The sequence below is a fragment of the Otolemur garnettii genome, unplaced genomic scaffold, assembly GCF_000181295.1.
Source record: "Otolemur garnettii isolate 467f Iridium unplaced genomic scaffold, OtoGar3 scaffold00079, whole genome shotgun sequence".
In the NCBI taxonomy this organism is placed as follows: Eukaryota; Metazoa; Chordata; class Mammalia; order Primates; family Galagidae; genus Otolemur; species Otolemur garnettii.
In genome coordinates, this window is record NW_003852474.1 from 9,010,175 (window position 1) to 9,025,917 (window position 15,743).

Consider the following 15,743-nt stretch of genomic DNA (forward strand, 5'->3'; position numbering starts at 1 on the left):
GGGAGGGGTCTGGCCTGTGTGACCATTGAACCCCCTCTTTGGAGGCAGCTTTTCTCAGTGTTTCAGACAGGCCTTTATCTCTTCTTTCTTTTTCTCTTGATCCCCCTTTTTTGCCTTGTCACTGGCTGAGGCAGGGCGACATTCTGTAGAATATATACCAAGAAAATTACCAGGGTAGAAAGAGTAGACTGCAGCGGCGTGTGAGAGGGCGTGGCATAGGAAATGGATATCTCCAGTACGCTGGGATGGTTTTATTACTGTTATTATTATTCCTCAAGTATGAGGTAAGTTAGCCCCATTGAAGTATATGTTGGGGAATTAGTGATTCGGTCTGATGTTCTACAATTTCTGACCTATTTTTGTGAATTCCTGGGACATCACAAACAGTCCCAGATCAGAGACATTTTGAGGTAATGGGAAATAAACACAAATCTACACGTTGAGGGTAGAAAAGTCACGCAGAGTTTTGGAAGTCACGTGCCAAGCTCATAGCTCTGAAGAAAAGGGTGTGGTCTGTGTGTTGTTCTCAAAACCTGTCTCTGGATTGAAGGAAAATCTGAAGTGAACAGAAGGGAAGCAAAATTCAAACAGGCTGGTTTGTGACGCACACTGTGGCAAATCTCAGAACTGCTCGAAGCTTTCAAATGCAGCCACTTCAGACGAATAGCCAGCCTTCGAGGGACTGTGAGGCAGGTGTGCCTGTGTGTGCAGGATGATCCTCCAGGGCGGGCGTCTCCTCAACTCACGACTTTACTCTACTGCTTCTGAATTGCATGTCTTTTAAGGATTAGGTACTCATATAAAGTTGTCTAATGAGTAGTTATAGTAGTTTTGCAAGGCAGGCATTAATGCCTGATTGAACAATTGAGGTTATCAAGGCAGAGGGTTAAGGCATTGCCTACACCCCCTGAAACTATCTTTTGACCCCTCTCATTTTGCTCCTCCACATGTTGGAGGAAGGCATGGGTTGATAAATAAATGTCTGCTAACTAAATGCTCATTGAAAAAGACCCAATCAGTTTCCCTAGCACTTCCTATAGAAATAACCAAGGATATAATAGCATGCTTATAGAAGAATAATCACTACAATTGTTTGTAACAGTCAGAGAGTGTAAGCAGTCTAATCACATACAGTAGGAATTAATGATTAACAATGGTATTCTACAAGGTCACTTAAAATGATGTTGTGAGCCAGCGACATGGCAGGCACCTGTAGTCCCAGCTACTCATGAGGCTGAGGTGGGAGAATTGCTTGATCCTAGGAGTTTGAAGCCAGCTTGGAAAACATAGTGAGACCCTTCATCTCAAAACAAAACAAAAAATAAATAAAAAGTTAAAAAATGATGTCATCAAAGAATAGTCAGTGACATGGGAAACTTGCTGCTAATGCTTTGCTAAATTAAAGAGCAGACTACGAAAGAGTTCATAATAATAGCGGCATTCGTTTTCCATTGCTGCCACAAGTCATCACAAACTTAGTGGCTTAAAACCACACAAGCTTATTGTCTTGCAGATCTATAGGTCAGAAGTCTGGTATGGGTCTCAGCAGACTAAAATCAAAGTCTCAGCAGGGCTACCATCCTTTCTAGAAGCTCTTAGGGGAGAATCTGTTTCCTGCCCGTTTAGATTATTGGCAGAATTCAGTTCCTAGTAGCTGTAGGACCTTAGTCCCTTGCTGCTGACTACAGATGAAGAGCAATTCCTGGCTTCTAGAGGCTGCTGCCTCCCTGGCTCATGTCCCTCTTCCTCCATTTTCAAGTCCAGCAACCATGGGTCAAGTCCCTCTCACAGTGGGAGTCTCTCTTTTTCTACCTCACCTCTCTGACCTCCCTCTTCAGCCTCCTTCTTCTGCTTGTAGTTAAAGACTCGTGTGATTATATTGAGCCCACCCTGATAATCTAGTATAATCTCCCCATATGATTGACGTTAAATTCAATCATATCTGCAAATTCCCCCTGCCATATAAGATAACCTGTTTACAGGTTCTAGGGCTTAGGATGGTAGACACCTTTTCAGGGGTTTGGTCTGCTAACTACACTAGTCAATATTTATTGAGTGTCTACCGTGTACCAGGCAATGCTCTAAGCACTTTTCACATATTAACACATTTAGTTTTTCACATTCCCCTGAAAATAAGACACTATTATAGTCCCTGTTTTATAGGCCAGGAAACTGATACAAGAGAAATCAGGTAACATGCCCAAGGTTGCAAAGCTCTGAGGTGACTAAGTTGAAATATAAATTCTCTTAACAAGTATATATATTAAATATATAGTCTCTATATATCTACACAGTATGTATTCCCAGAAAAAAGTTGGAGGCATATTTGCCAACATGCTAAGAGGGGTTCTCTCCGGTAGTGGAATTTCACTATTAACATGAAATATACCTTTTGTTATGTGTAGTCTCACAGGTGTTTTTCTTTTCTTTAAAGTTTTCAGCAATGAGTATTTCAATAAAGTGGAAAAGAATAAAAGGTAATTAGAATTGTTAAATGAGAAGAGCAAGGATGATTACTCATCCTCTGTCTTCTTGAAGCTATTGTGACCTGAACCCTGGAGTCTTGTTTTCTGACACTGGAGAATTAATGTCAAGGCACCAGCAGAGGGCGCTGCCCACAAACTTATTGAGCGTGCTTAGCCCAGCCAGGAGTTTAATCACACCAGGCTCAGCTTGCCTTGTACAGGATTTGTGGCCCTGGGGTTATAGACCTTGAGCCCTTTCTCTCATCACCACGCTGCTGAGCGCCTAGAAAAGCACTATCTCTACCCAGTCGTGTCCCGTAATCCATCCAGCACTACCCCCAAGAACCTATACAGAGCTGCAAAATGAAGCTGATTTTGGCTGGGAACAATTTGATGGGGGAAGGGAAATATTATTCAGAACCCCTGGGGCCATGGGGCTAAGTGAAAATGCTAAAATGTGGTGGAAGAGTGGAGGAAAGCGACCATGAAGAGGGTGTTCCCATTTGGGGACAGTTCCTAAGTTTGTACCTTTGTCCTTGGCTTCAGTGTGGATTCACGAAGCCTGCCCCTATATATGAAAAGACTTAAGAGCCTGGTGCAGCCAAAACTCTCTAACCCCATCCTTGCCTACACCCCAGCCCCAGGACAAAGAAGCCTAGAGACCATCACGACCTCTGCCCAGGGCTTCCAGGGCTCTGAGCCTTTCCCTGACCGAGAAATTCAATACTAGAAATGTTTCAGAAATGTCTGACTTTAAATAAAGCACGTATCACAATAGCTCTTCTTTTACAGATGACTTCATTTCATTTTCTTGATTGCGTAAAATTGGACATCAAATCTGCAAACAAAACACATGCTTCCTTCATGGAGAGAAATAGAAAAAAATTCTACCTAAGGAGCAAAGAGGGAAATAACAAGAGAAACCCTTACCACAATTTTCTGTCAATCCGAAGTCTAGAAATTGACATTTCTTGCTGATATTGATGGTTTTTCCCTAATCTTCAACTAAGGCCTCCAATCATAGTATTCCAATAAAGTGGTAAAACAGAGAATTGTGCACATACACACAGGCATGCACGCTAATGCACGCATACAATCTCACACACATGCCACACACTCCCTGGGATCTTGGGTGGCACTTGTGAAAATCACACATCAAACTAATCTACCAGCTCAGCATCTGGTGATAGAAAGTAATTACAGCACGTCAACCTTTCAAGAGGTTATTCTCCGGAAATATTTAAATTTCTTCTTTCCATTGTCTGGATTATGCCCTCAAAATTGGCCCGAATTGTCCATAAGAATTGGCATTTCACTGGCACACTGAGGTTGGAGAATTAAAAAAATTCGTTCTCATCATTAAGGAAAATATACATTTCTCTATAAAGGACTCCAATTTTACACCCTCAAATTTATAGTGCTACAGAATCTAAAAGTTGAAAGTGCTCATTTGATCCAACCTCTTTGCTTTATAAATGAGAAAAATGACAGCCAAAGAGATAAACTGATTCCCCCTAAAAGTCACACAGACCTCATCCTTTCTCTCCCATCTGTCCACAGGGAAGGATTTCCAGTGAAAGGAGCAGGATCCTAGAATCGCCTACTGGTGTTTTGGAAGGATGGGAACAGGAAAGGAGAGAGGCAAAGGTGGGGCTTCTATGGGATAAGGGTGGCCCCAGGACTAGGAGGCAAGGCTCTGCAGGGAGCCTGAGTACTTACTCCTCTGAGTTGTTGCTGGCGTTGGTATTGTGTTTGGCCAGGGGCCAGGGGCTGCAGGGAGGTAGAGAGAGAAACGCATGGCAATCTGCCCTCCGTTTGCGTGACTTGTGACCATTTCTCCCGAAGGGATTTTTTGGGTACACCTAGCCCCTTCTCCTGGGCCCTTCTGCTCACAACTTACAGAACACAGGGTTCTGTTATTGTCAAGGTCAAAAACAGTCTGTGACTTTAGCTCTGATATAAACCTTGGGGGAAGAGAGGATGAACACAAGGCTTCTGAGTATATGAAGATTTATCATTTGAATCCCATCAGCTGCCCAGCTTGCAATTCCACTCGATCCTCTTCCATTCTGTTCTGTGCAGGGAAGAGTACCAGGCATTACACAGGGCCCTGAAGTGGACCTGCCATGGCCCTGCCCTGTGCGTGTGTCCATGCCTCTCAGGTGAAGGAGGTCTCACTCCTTCTGTGCCAGAACAGACACATCCAGCAGTGGCGACTTGTTACCCTCGCCGCAAAGGTTCTCAAAGAGCGCCCTCCCTCCAAACCTCAATCCCAGTGACCTCTTCCAATCAGCAGGGCCAGAAGCTGACCAGGGGCAGAATTATCTCAGCTTTTAGTCTATCTGACCCCTCTCCTGCTCAACTGTTATAGCCTCAGGGCCTGCCACCTGTGATCTATGTGAGAATCTGGTAGGAGGAAGGAGAGAAACTGCACATTTGTTTAGAGTTGAATTTCACAGTATCTCACAGCATCCTGTAGGAAAGTGTGCATCTCCAAGTGCTCAGCTGTGAGCACAAGTTTTTGACAGGGTTGGTTAAATTAAAAAGCCAGTTGGCTTTGCAGAGCTGGAGGGCAGCTTTGCTGTTCATGGTCACTACAGACCACTGACAGGAGACCACAGGAACAGGAGCCCACGGCCAGCGCCACCCCCGCCTGGCTCTCAGGGTTCTCTTCTGTGATGCTGGACATCCCACTTAATGCCATTTTGGCTACTTCTGCTTGTCTCCCCATCTTCCTCTCCCTGCCTATGGTGTGGCTGTCACTGCTTATTTCTGGATCAGCTCTGCTCATCTGAAAGTCCCCCAAGGAATTAAAAACCCTGTGAGCTTGTAATGGAGGGGAAGTTGAACTCCAGAGGGTACAGCACCCGTGTTTACCACACCTCTGTTTACCACACACTCTACAAGGCCGAGTCTGCTTGGGAAAACAGGAGGAAGGAGGGAAACTGAGGAAACTGAGGAAACTGAGACCTGTCTCTGCATACACTTTGCTTTACAAAAATTAAAAAACCTCCTTCTGCAGGAAGCCTGGCGGATGGATCAGCTGCCGCCCTGCACTGTTGCCTCCATCTGCCCCCCCACCCCGGCCAGTGATGTAGTATCTGTGGCATCGTGGAGGCCGGCTCTGATGCAGCACTAGCTCAACTCTCTGCTCATTTAGTCATGTTGGGAAATGAAGAAAGAGACTGACATTCATCTCTAAGGATGGAGGAAGATAATTTGATCAGTTTAGCCAGGGAAGTCTTTGCTTGCCCATTAGAAATTGAATCAGTCTGGCTGGCTTGCTAACAAACCTCTCTTTCCTCCCTCCTCCTCCTCTCCTCTCTTCTTCCTCCTCTGTCTGCTGCCCCTCCTGTCTTTCTGTCTCAGCGGCAGCGAGCACCATGCAGGTCTTGCACTCACAGCACCGTCTGGGTCTGGAATGCTCTGCCCTGTGCTGGCTGGCACCCAGTCTCCTCCCTACAGCCCAGGGAGCCTGAGGGTTTACAGACCAAGTTCATGCGAAAACGTTGGCCTGGAATGCTTCTCAGAAAGCCTTCACATCTCAGCCTGAGATTCCTGCTCAGAAGACTGAACCTGCTCTGCTAATGTAGTCAGTCAGTAGCAAGAAATGTCCTTAATTTCTCATATTTTATCTTAAAAATTCCTGAACATTTTTGCGATCCCTGACAAAATAAATTACAACCCCCCCCCATCGTGGAAGTAAAATGGAAGTGCTGGGAAGATTCATCATGTTTCCCCGGCAGCTCTGTCGGCCACTGTCACGCCCCAGGGACCTCACATGCCCATCTGAGAACCCCCAACCCAAGCCCATCCTCTCCTAGTGACATCAAAATAGATGGTATTTTCTCTAGCAAATTATCTAGCACCGTCTGTCCTGCAACAATCATGCTTATTTCCACTTTTCCATTTTATAAATCTTAGCATTCTCTAGAGGATTCAGTCTAAAGACAGCTTTCCAACTTCCCCTCCCATCCTCCCTAGAAAACAGACTCTGGGTCCTGAAGATCCCCTCTGCCAATCAACAACGACTGATTCAACTCCTGGTGGTTCAAGGATCTCTCTGTAGACCTGCTGGGCTGATTTGTCAAGAACAAGAGAGAAGGGGAGGGAGGCAGCAGCCCTGTCTGTCTGGGGTGGGGCCATGTGAGGAGATGTGCAGAGTCCCTGGTTCTGTAGCTCTTCCCACCAAAGGGAAAAGCTCTCCCCATGCCCCCTCTCTACTCCCACTGAGGTCTCCCCTCCCCTCACCCAGTGGTTCTTTACCTGATCCTGGACATGGATGGTTCCTCTTGAAAATTCTAACCAACTTGTGAGCCTTCTTCCCCCCAAAATTTATGTACACATGTCCATAAAATTGTGGGTACCAGTAAGTGCCCCCTGAGCTCACAGTTTAAAAGGCCCTGTTTTCAAGCAAGATGGGGTCACGGTGCAATCTAGGATGAGGATACTTTGGGGGAGAGAGATGGTTAGGCTGGCATTCCCAGGTGAGTTTCAGAGATCACTATTTCCAGGGGACTCTAATGGGAGCTCCATGTGACATGAGGGCAGCGGCCAAACGAGGCTGGACACTCTGGCTCACTCAGGGCCCAGGGCCTCTTGGGCTCTGGTGGAGGCTGCTGGGGCATGCAGTGTTCTCCCCCCAAAGACACTTTCTTCAAGGAATGGTTCGGGGGATGGTGGTCAGGGCCACCTGTGGGGGGCATCCAAGCTGGACCCCCACAAAGCAGGGGCTCCCTGCCCCACCCAGCTGGCCAGACCCACCCTCCTTTAGGTTTCTTACCTCTTCCCTCTGTCTGCTGGCTCCTGGCTACCCACGTTTTCCTGCATATTGCTTTCTCGGCTGGACACCTCCCTGAGCTCAGCCCCACGGAAACGCTCCAGGAAAGAGTCGGGTCTCTGGTCCTCGTGGTGTAAGTGCCTGGTGGCCCATGTGCGCAGCGAGACGATGAGACGTGACAGTCTGAAAGGGCACGGATGAGTGCTGAGCGGCAGAGGAGAAGGAAAGCCTCTTTTTCTTTGTCTTTCTCTTTCCCTTTCCCCCTCCTCTTCCTCTTCCTCTTCTCTCTCTCTCTTCCTCCCTCTCTCCGCCTCCTCTCAATGGTCTGGGCAGAAGCAGAGAAGACCAGCAGGGCCTGGGTGCTGGGCCCTGTGGGTCAAGTTTGCATCTCCACTCTGTAGGGGCCTCTTACCCCTCCTCTGTCTACCCCAGCAGAGCTTTCTCCTAAAGGACACTCTCTTTGTTAGGGTCCTGTCCTTTTAAACTTGGACTCTACCTAAGGCATGACCCTTCCCGGGGGGGGGGGGCATCAGTGAGCCCTTCTAATCATTGTTCCTTTTGCTCAGCAGGAGCTTTGCTGTGACCACTAAGCATAGAAGTGGTAAAACAAGACAGTGTTCCAGTGATGATACCTTCAGAGCAATTAAGGAACAAGCGTCCTCCTGCGTCCTCCTGCAGCCTCCTGCAACCGATCTTATAAACTTTTTTCTTATACAAATTCCAGTTTTCTCCCCAGGCTCGTGAGAAAGCTCCTTTGCCACTTGTCTTGGCCCCTCTCCTGGATACGGACCCCGCCGGGAGCTTGCCACAGGCTCCAGCCCCTGAGACTGGAGTCCCAGTGCCCAGGGCTCATCCTAGCTCAAGTTGCCTGTGAGGGGCCTTCCCTCAGCCTTGCCTGCGTCCGCCCCAGTCTCTGCCTCGGGGGACAGGGGACAGAGACTCAATTCTATTTCTTGGCTTCTGGTTTTCCCAATTTGGCATTGGCAGTGCCCGCCACTGACAGGGTGTCCCCAGTTAGAGTCAGCACTAGACAATCTAGAACCAAGCCATGAATTGTCACATCCCTGACCCTAATCACACACTGTGACCTCAGCCTATGGGAATAACTTGAATAGACAGATGCTCGTAGCTGCTGCTGCAGACGTATTTTGAGGGGTCTGCCCAGCTCAGCCCCTCTGCTCTGGACACTCTCCCTCTGCTGAGGGGATAGAATCAAGGTCACACTCCCCCCAGCCCCCAGCCTCAGCAACAGGACATGTGGTGGACAACTGACCCTCTGTGAGTCACAAGCCTCTGCACTAAGAGCTATGTCAAGGTGTGTGCTTCAATTTGCAACTGTATGGAGAAGGCCATTTCCAGCCTTGTACCTGCTGATATGCAGAGAAAGCCAGAATGGAGGAGACATACAGAAAAAAGCCCAAAGATCACGAAACTCCAAGAAAAAATGAGAGGGAGAAGGGGGCTGCCCCAGGTCCCCTCCTGTGAGCTCCCTTGGCTCCGATTCCGGGCGTGGGGCTGGCTCTCACCTGCACCCTGCACCAGACCCCCCAGGGCTCCGCGTGTGAGCTGACTTGAAGGTGTTCTCTTCCTTGCAATCAAAGAGCCTTCAGACAGCTTTTCATTGGTAAAACAAAACCACCGAATGTCACTTAACTCCCCAGCTACAATGGACTGGTTAAATAAATAATGGTAGAATAGCATTCTCTGGAGTGAAAAGTATGAAGAATAAATAGGAAAAGGAATGATTTCTTTGCAATAATTTTAAGTAAAAAGTATAGAAGATACAAGTATGTAAAACTAGGGTGTCAGTTAAAAAACTGTGCTAGAAGGAAATAATGAGTGCAGAGTTCGCTGAGCCCCTGCCATGGGTGCTCTGGGCTCTGAGCCCGCCCTCCATCTCCCCGGGGGTGGGCACCGTTAGATGCCTTTCTAGCTGAGCCTTAAAGAGGTGAAATGACTTCCTTAAGGTGGTGCAGCTGTTGAAACCATGGCACCAATGTCATCAGAGGGAGACACCTCAGAGTCTCTTTAATCTTTCAAATTCTTTTGCAAGTACGCCTGCTACGGAGCCTGGCCCCTGTGGGAACGTGCGGGAGCTATTTCAGAGGGCACCACCCCTGCAGAGCGCTGTGTCCACCCAAGTGCTCTGTGTCACCCAAGAAGTGCTCTTACCACTTCTCTTGGTGACTCTCTTCTGAATTCTTCCTGAATTAAGCAAGTATCTCAGTGTCACTTTTTGTTAAAGTAATTTCAGATAAAGGCAGTTTTTCTTAGACTCTTCTGAGCTCGGAGCATCTGACACAAGAGGAAATTACTCACTGATAAATTTCGGGCTGCTGTGATCCTGCCCCTTTCTTTTCCAAATCTTCACCTCCACCTCTATCCAGTGCTACTTTCTCGGATGTATCTATCTTCTTTCTTCCCTGGGCTCCCCCATCCCAAGGTGAGGGCTGAGATGGGTCAGTTACCTGGTGAGCCCCTGGCTGGCAAAGGGGCTTTGCCGGGAGGCAGACGGTCCCCTGGCGTCCATGGTGATCCCTGGCTGCTGTACTGCTGATGTCTCTTCCAGCGGCGAGTGGGCCCTAGGAAATCAAACATGCAGCGTGCAGAATTGATTGCAGGCTCCTCTTGGACACAGTCAGATGTGAGATGGCCAGATGTCCTGCTTAATGCAGGAAGCTGCTGTCATGGACCACCATCTCAGGGGTGCCCCACTTTGACTCTCTTCCAGCAGTTTCTGGCTTTTGAGATAAATATGGCAAGTCTGATCAAGGAAGGGAGCGCATGTCCAGCTACTGTCTAGGGGTAAATGAAGGGCAAAAGGTGGCAGCCACTGTTGCCATAACCCTCGTCAGGCCACCGGGTGGAGGGAGGTCCCAGTGCCTATCATCTCAAGCCATAGCAGCTGTTTCCACAAAACAATTCCAGGATTTGGGTTCCAACACATCTCTGCCTACTGACGCCCCATCTTCTAAGGCCAGATCAAATGCTACCTCCTTAGAAGCCTCACTGAGCCTCCCTCCCCACTGTGTGTATGCTGCTGTCACCCCACCTGGGCAGATATTTGTGTGCCTGTCTGGCAGCCTTCCTGGGAATGCACTGGTTAATATCCTAGAACAGCGGTTCTCATCCTGTGGGTCTCCACCCCTTTGGGGGTCGAATGACCCTTTCATAGGGGTCGCCTAAATACATCCTGCATATCAGATATTTACATTACGATTCATAACAGTAGCAAAATTATAGTTACAAAATAGCAATGCAAATAATTTTATGGTTGGGGGTCACTACAACATAAGGAACTATATTAAAGGGTCACAGCATTAGGAAAGTTGAGAACCACTGTCCTAGAATATTGTACAGAACAGGCCTAGACCTCCACTAGAGTTTAAACACGGCAGAACCTCTGTAAGTTGACCACCCAAGGGACTGTAACAACTAGTCAACATACAGAGGTGGTCAACATAAGGAGCTAGGCCTGCTGTATGGATGTGTAATGTGGTGCATGTCTGGCTATGAAGATGTGGTCAATGCAGGAAGGTGGTCAGCTATGGAGGGTCTCCTGTAATTTGTATAGTACTTTCAAATAAAAGTCCTCTTCTACTTGAGCCTTTTGCCAAACCCTAGCTTCTCCCCTGCAATGCAGAGGTAAGGGGTGGTGACCTCACTTGTGCATTTCAGAGTGAAAAGTGTGAACGCAGATGGGACAGGTGCCCACAATGCAAAATGAATGTGTTTGGGAATATTTTTCTTCTTTATAAAACCTCCTAGGGCTGGTGCTTGATCAGCTTGATTAAAAGTCATCCAGACATTGACCTCTAGGGATTTGCACTTCACTCTCTGAGTGTTCAGGAGCCCAAGCAAGACAAATTAATCCTACCACGTGACTTATCCTAACCTAATCAGCCTTCTTAACAAGGTGTTAACAAGCGGCTGAAGCAAGAGGCAGAATTACCATCAGGAGTGAGTGATTAGAATGTTAAGTACATGGAGGTGGATGCATGTTCCCAGGCACCCAGGTCTGTCACAGGAGGAGGTGGCAGGGGAAAGGGAGTTAATCTCTAATGTGCTTGGATCTGAGCAGCTGGCGTGCAGGTGGTGGTGGTGGAAGCTGACAGCTGGGCTAAGCTTGGTCACAGCCTGCGGGCCTGGAAGATCTGGCCGAAATCCCAAGGATGGAGGTGTTCTGTCCCCTCCAGCAGCTCTGCAGGGAACTCTGGGGATCAAGCTGTCGCCTGGCATTTTGGCTGAGTCTGGTTTCTGTTAATTGAGGAGGGTACATCCTGAGAAAAGATTCATTTGCATTCACAGAAAAGGAATCACTACCTATGACTAGATTCATTTGTATTCACAAGAAAGGAATCATTACGTAGGGATAGATGGAGAGAGCAAAACTTACTGTGGATTTCAAAGCAGGCCTGCACTGGCAGCAGTGAGAGCTGCTGCACGTGGCCTGGATCTATGATGCTGGCTTGAGGGGGGAGGCAGTGGAGATGGGAGCCGGCAGGCTCAGGTTCAAATCCCTATTCCTGTACCTCTTGGCTGGGTAGTCTGTGGGTTGGTCATTTCCTCTCTGAGCTTAAGTTTCCTGATCTTCATCATGGAAATAAAGAAAAAATTGGCCATTTCTAGTTGATTTAAATATTCCCCCCATTCCCAGAAAGGCACCCGAAGCTATGAAGAACAAGGAGAGCCTTCTACAGCATAAATTCCAGGCCTCCGGGGATCTTTTCTTCCTGGTGCACCCCTCCACTTGTTTCTTGACACTTGAAATTCTGCCAAATTAATGTCTTTCTTTTAGCTCCAGAGTCTCCCCCTTTGCTAAATGCCTGGGAGTATTTAAATAGTAAACTCAATTAGACACTTCTCCAAAAAACTGATTTTATAATAGAAAGCAGATGGAAGGGAGATGGGAAGAGAGGAGAGGAGCTACATGTCTGAAGTGGCATTCTGAGCCCCCAAGGAGACAGAAATACTAGACTTGTAGCAATCAATGCAAGAATGGGGAGCTAGAACCTCCCAGGGATGTGGAGAGGCTGCAGAGTCTGGGCACCAGTGGCAAGGGCTTGGCAGGGCCTGTCTCTAAAATGAGCCAAGCAGGCTAGGCTGCTCCTGAAGCTTCCCTCCAATTCCACAAGGCAGTGATGCCTTCAGAGGAACAGCCCCTTACCCTGAAGTTGATAATTAGCAAGAACAAGAACTAGTATAATGAAGAGATTGTTTTGAAAGACGAGATCATTTTCAACTTGTGATACTCGACTTGTAAGTTCATTTGTAGAGGATTTACGGTTGGTAAAGTGAAGGTTTCCTGTCACTGGGTGAGGACAGAAGTTTTTATGTGAACCGGTATTTACCTCCCGTGGGATGGGAGATGTCAGAGTCACCTTATTTTTCTTTTCCTCTTCTCAAGCCTTGAGGAAATGGAATGATCGGAATCCCCTGTTTTTGGCCACATGTGACCCAGGAGCAGAAGCCAATGTATTTTTAAGGCTTTGTTCCTAGAGTAACAGCTGAAAATGGTTTTCTTTCTTTCTTTTTTTAAGAGACAGAGTCTCACTTTGTCACCCTCTGTGGAGTGCTGTGACGTCACAGCTCACAGCAACCTCAAGCTCTTGGGCTTAGGTGATTCTCTTACCTCAGTCTCCCAAGGTAAAGGGACTACAGGTGCCCGCCACAACACCCTGCTGAAAATGGTTTTCTTAGTTGCTAATTGCTTTGGGATACTCTCCAGGAGTAGCACAAAGGTTTCTTTTCTGTAGGATGCAACCCCCTTGTGCCTAAATACTCACTCAAAATAGCTGTACCAAAAGATTGATTTGGGATTTGAGGTGCCCTTGGTCCTAGCTACAATTCCCTGTAGCAGAGAATAGTCTTTCTCTATTGCATTATCCTCAAAAATATGCCAGACAACTCTTAAATAACTGAGCCAACTAAACAGATCTAAGTAGAAAAGAAAAACTCAAGACATTTTTATTTTTGGTATGTCGGGGTGTAAAAATGTTTTCATTCAAATGAAGTGTTTTCATTCTACCTTATGACTTGCCACTGTGAAAATAATTCCAGAAATTAAAAAAAGAGAAACACAAAATTGGGCCTCCAATTTAGAAAGAACTAGAGAAAAGGATGTCTCAGGGGATAGAGACATGGTGGGTTCTTCTTCCCAGGAGCATGCAGCAAAGGGCCACACCAACACACAGGTTCCCAAGGCAGGCTTCTTGACAACACTGAAGATGAAGCGTGTTTAATATTTATGTACACAATTCTCAATTATTTATCTCTAAAGCTTTCTAAAAGGACTAGAATTTCAATGCAAACATCTATGGTTTGTTCAAACACTGTTCCCTCCATCCAAGACGGTGATTTGAAACTTTAAAATGGTTACGTGTATGTGCTAGAGTCCTTCCTTCAAATCAATCTCATGTGGAGACCTCATCTGTGAATAGACCGCAAGGACCCAGATTTCCATAGGGTGGCCTGTGTCAGGATGCCATTGATGGGGCTGATGGCACTGAGCATGGCCTGCCTTCTAACTGTCCCCTGGAAGAGAGGGCAGGACATCTGATTTACACCACACATGTGTGCCCACATGTGTGCACAGCCTGAGTCCAAGAATTTTTGGTGTACACATGGGAGAACGTGACAGTTGGGGGGAGTTGTGACAGTAGAATTTAGCTTGCTGCATTTGAATCTTCATTTCTAGCAATTATGTAACTTTCTGAGCATCCTTTCCCACATCTCTCAAATAAGAATAAAAACTACCTTGCCAGGGTTGTGGGGATGAAGTGAAGTGAAAAACGAAGTCGGCAGCACTGTGAGTACCCGCCGCCCTCCAACCTGCGACCGACCAATGCTGAGGCGTTTCCCCCCCCCCTCCCGCATTCTAGATCAGCTATAGAAATAGCCCAGTCCAGGCCTGGGAAGAACAGCCGGCTTACCTGCTGAGGCCATTTTCAGCGTGATCTAGATCTCTGTCTGAGGTCTCTACCGCAAGGCGGGCCAGGTGAGAGGGGTGGGAGTACTGGGTGTTGATCTTGGCCATGTTCTCAGAGGTCACATTTAGCTTCCAAGATATTGCTAAAATGTGAACACAAAGCAGACATGTCATGAGGACAGGGAAGTGACCACAAACCCAGTTCCTCATGGACCAGGGCCCCTCCATGTGGCCTCCCAGCGAGTCCGGGGAGGCACACCGTCCTCTGTCTCTCATCGTTCCTGCTACACTGGATTTCAGTTGGACGTCTCTGGGCTCTTCTTCTCAGCCTGAGGCACAAACAAGCTCTTTCGTGGATATGCCACCCCGCTGAAGAGCTGCTCAGAGTTGAGTGCTGAACAAGCAAAGGAATGAATGAATGGCCAGGCTGGTATCTGACGTAAGGAATCTGAAACCCATGTAATTTGCTGGGATGATGCGATGTCCCTCTTGACCTTGGTTTTCTCATTTCTTTATTTTAATCTTAGGATTGGCATGTTTTTGTAGTTCTCCCAAATCCTTCTTTAAAACAAAGTGTAAAAAATTAACGAGCAATAACTGACATTCAGAAAACCTTTGCAGCATGATGTTAAACCTAATACACACTCATCTCATTTAATCCTCACAATAACCTGTTAATATTTTTGGTTTTTATCCCTAGAGATAGGTAAATTGAAACTCAGAGATGTTACATAGCTCGTTCAGTCAGACCAATAGATGACACCCATCAAGGTGGCATGATCCTTGTACCAGAAATCAGGCCATGAACTCTTTCCCTTTACTGAACTTTGGAAAGTGCCCCCATGAGTCAAAAGAAAGGATAGCTTATGTGAGGGCAGGACTGGGTGATTGGCCAGTTCTGTGATTTCTGGACAACTCTTCCAGCTGGAAGATGAGCTCCTGAGGAAGTTTCTCTATAATAGATTAACCCAGGCTCTCCAAACGGCCACAGGTTGTGTGTCAGATAGGAGTAGAGATCACTCCAGAGAAAGGTGGCAATTTCTAGAAAAAGTCTATTGACTCACTCTGGGACTAAATGAATTCCGTACACAAGGGAAGGTCGGTGCCAAGAGTCTGAGGCACTGCGCCAAAGTAGCCCTGGTGTGTGTGCCTTGGCAAGGCCAACTCAACCACCAGTGCATCCCCAGGCAGCCACAGGCTCAGCTGCGGCCTGCCTCCTCTCTGATATTTGGTAGTTTGTCTATGAGCTTAAATTTCCAATTTTCTCAATAGAAAAAAAAAATTGTTTTGATTTTTAAACATTTTGTTCATTTATATAACAATGAGCAAGTTTCTGGCTGATTAGAGGAGATACGTGTGCCAAGAGAAATAAGACAAAGTCTGTTCTCAGGGACCTGACAGTCTAGCAGGGTGGATGATACAACAGGGTCCCACAGGTTGTATTACAGAGCTCGGGCCTTGCCCAGCAGCTCAGGAGGGAAGTGGCCAGAGGTGTGAAGGCCACTTTGGCTGCACTGGGGAGATGTACTCAGCGAATAAGTGTGGGTATGAAGTGAGCAGTTCAAAGGCT

At 47.1% G+C, this 15,743-nt stretch overlaps 1 protein-coding gene across 1 annotated transcript in view; it reads right to left on the reverse strand.

The window, feature by feature from the left end:
• The window catches only part of CNGA3 (cyclic nucleotide gated channel alpha 3), a 21,890-nt gene extending 7,609 nt beyond the window's left edge, over window positions 1-14,281 (reverse strand). Inside the window, exons 1-5 of the mRNA XM_003794366.1 lie at window positions 14,178-14,281; window positions 9,714-9,827; window positions 7,249-7,428; window positions 4,185-4,235; window positions 3,997-4,008 (exon numbers count right to left, since the gene is read on the reverse strand). Of these exons, the coding sequence (XP_003794414.1) occupies window positions 3,997-4,008; window positions 4,185-4,235; window positions 7,249-7,428; window positions 9,714-9,827; window positions 14,178-14,281 (461 nt within the window). The remainder of the gene's footprint in view (window positions 1-3,996; window positions 4,009-4,184; window positions 4,236-7,248; window positions 7,429-9,713; window positions 9,828-14,177) is intronic.
• Between the last annotated feature and the right edge of the window lie 1,462 nt (window positions 14,282-15,743).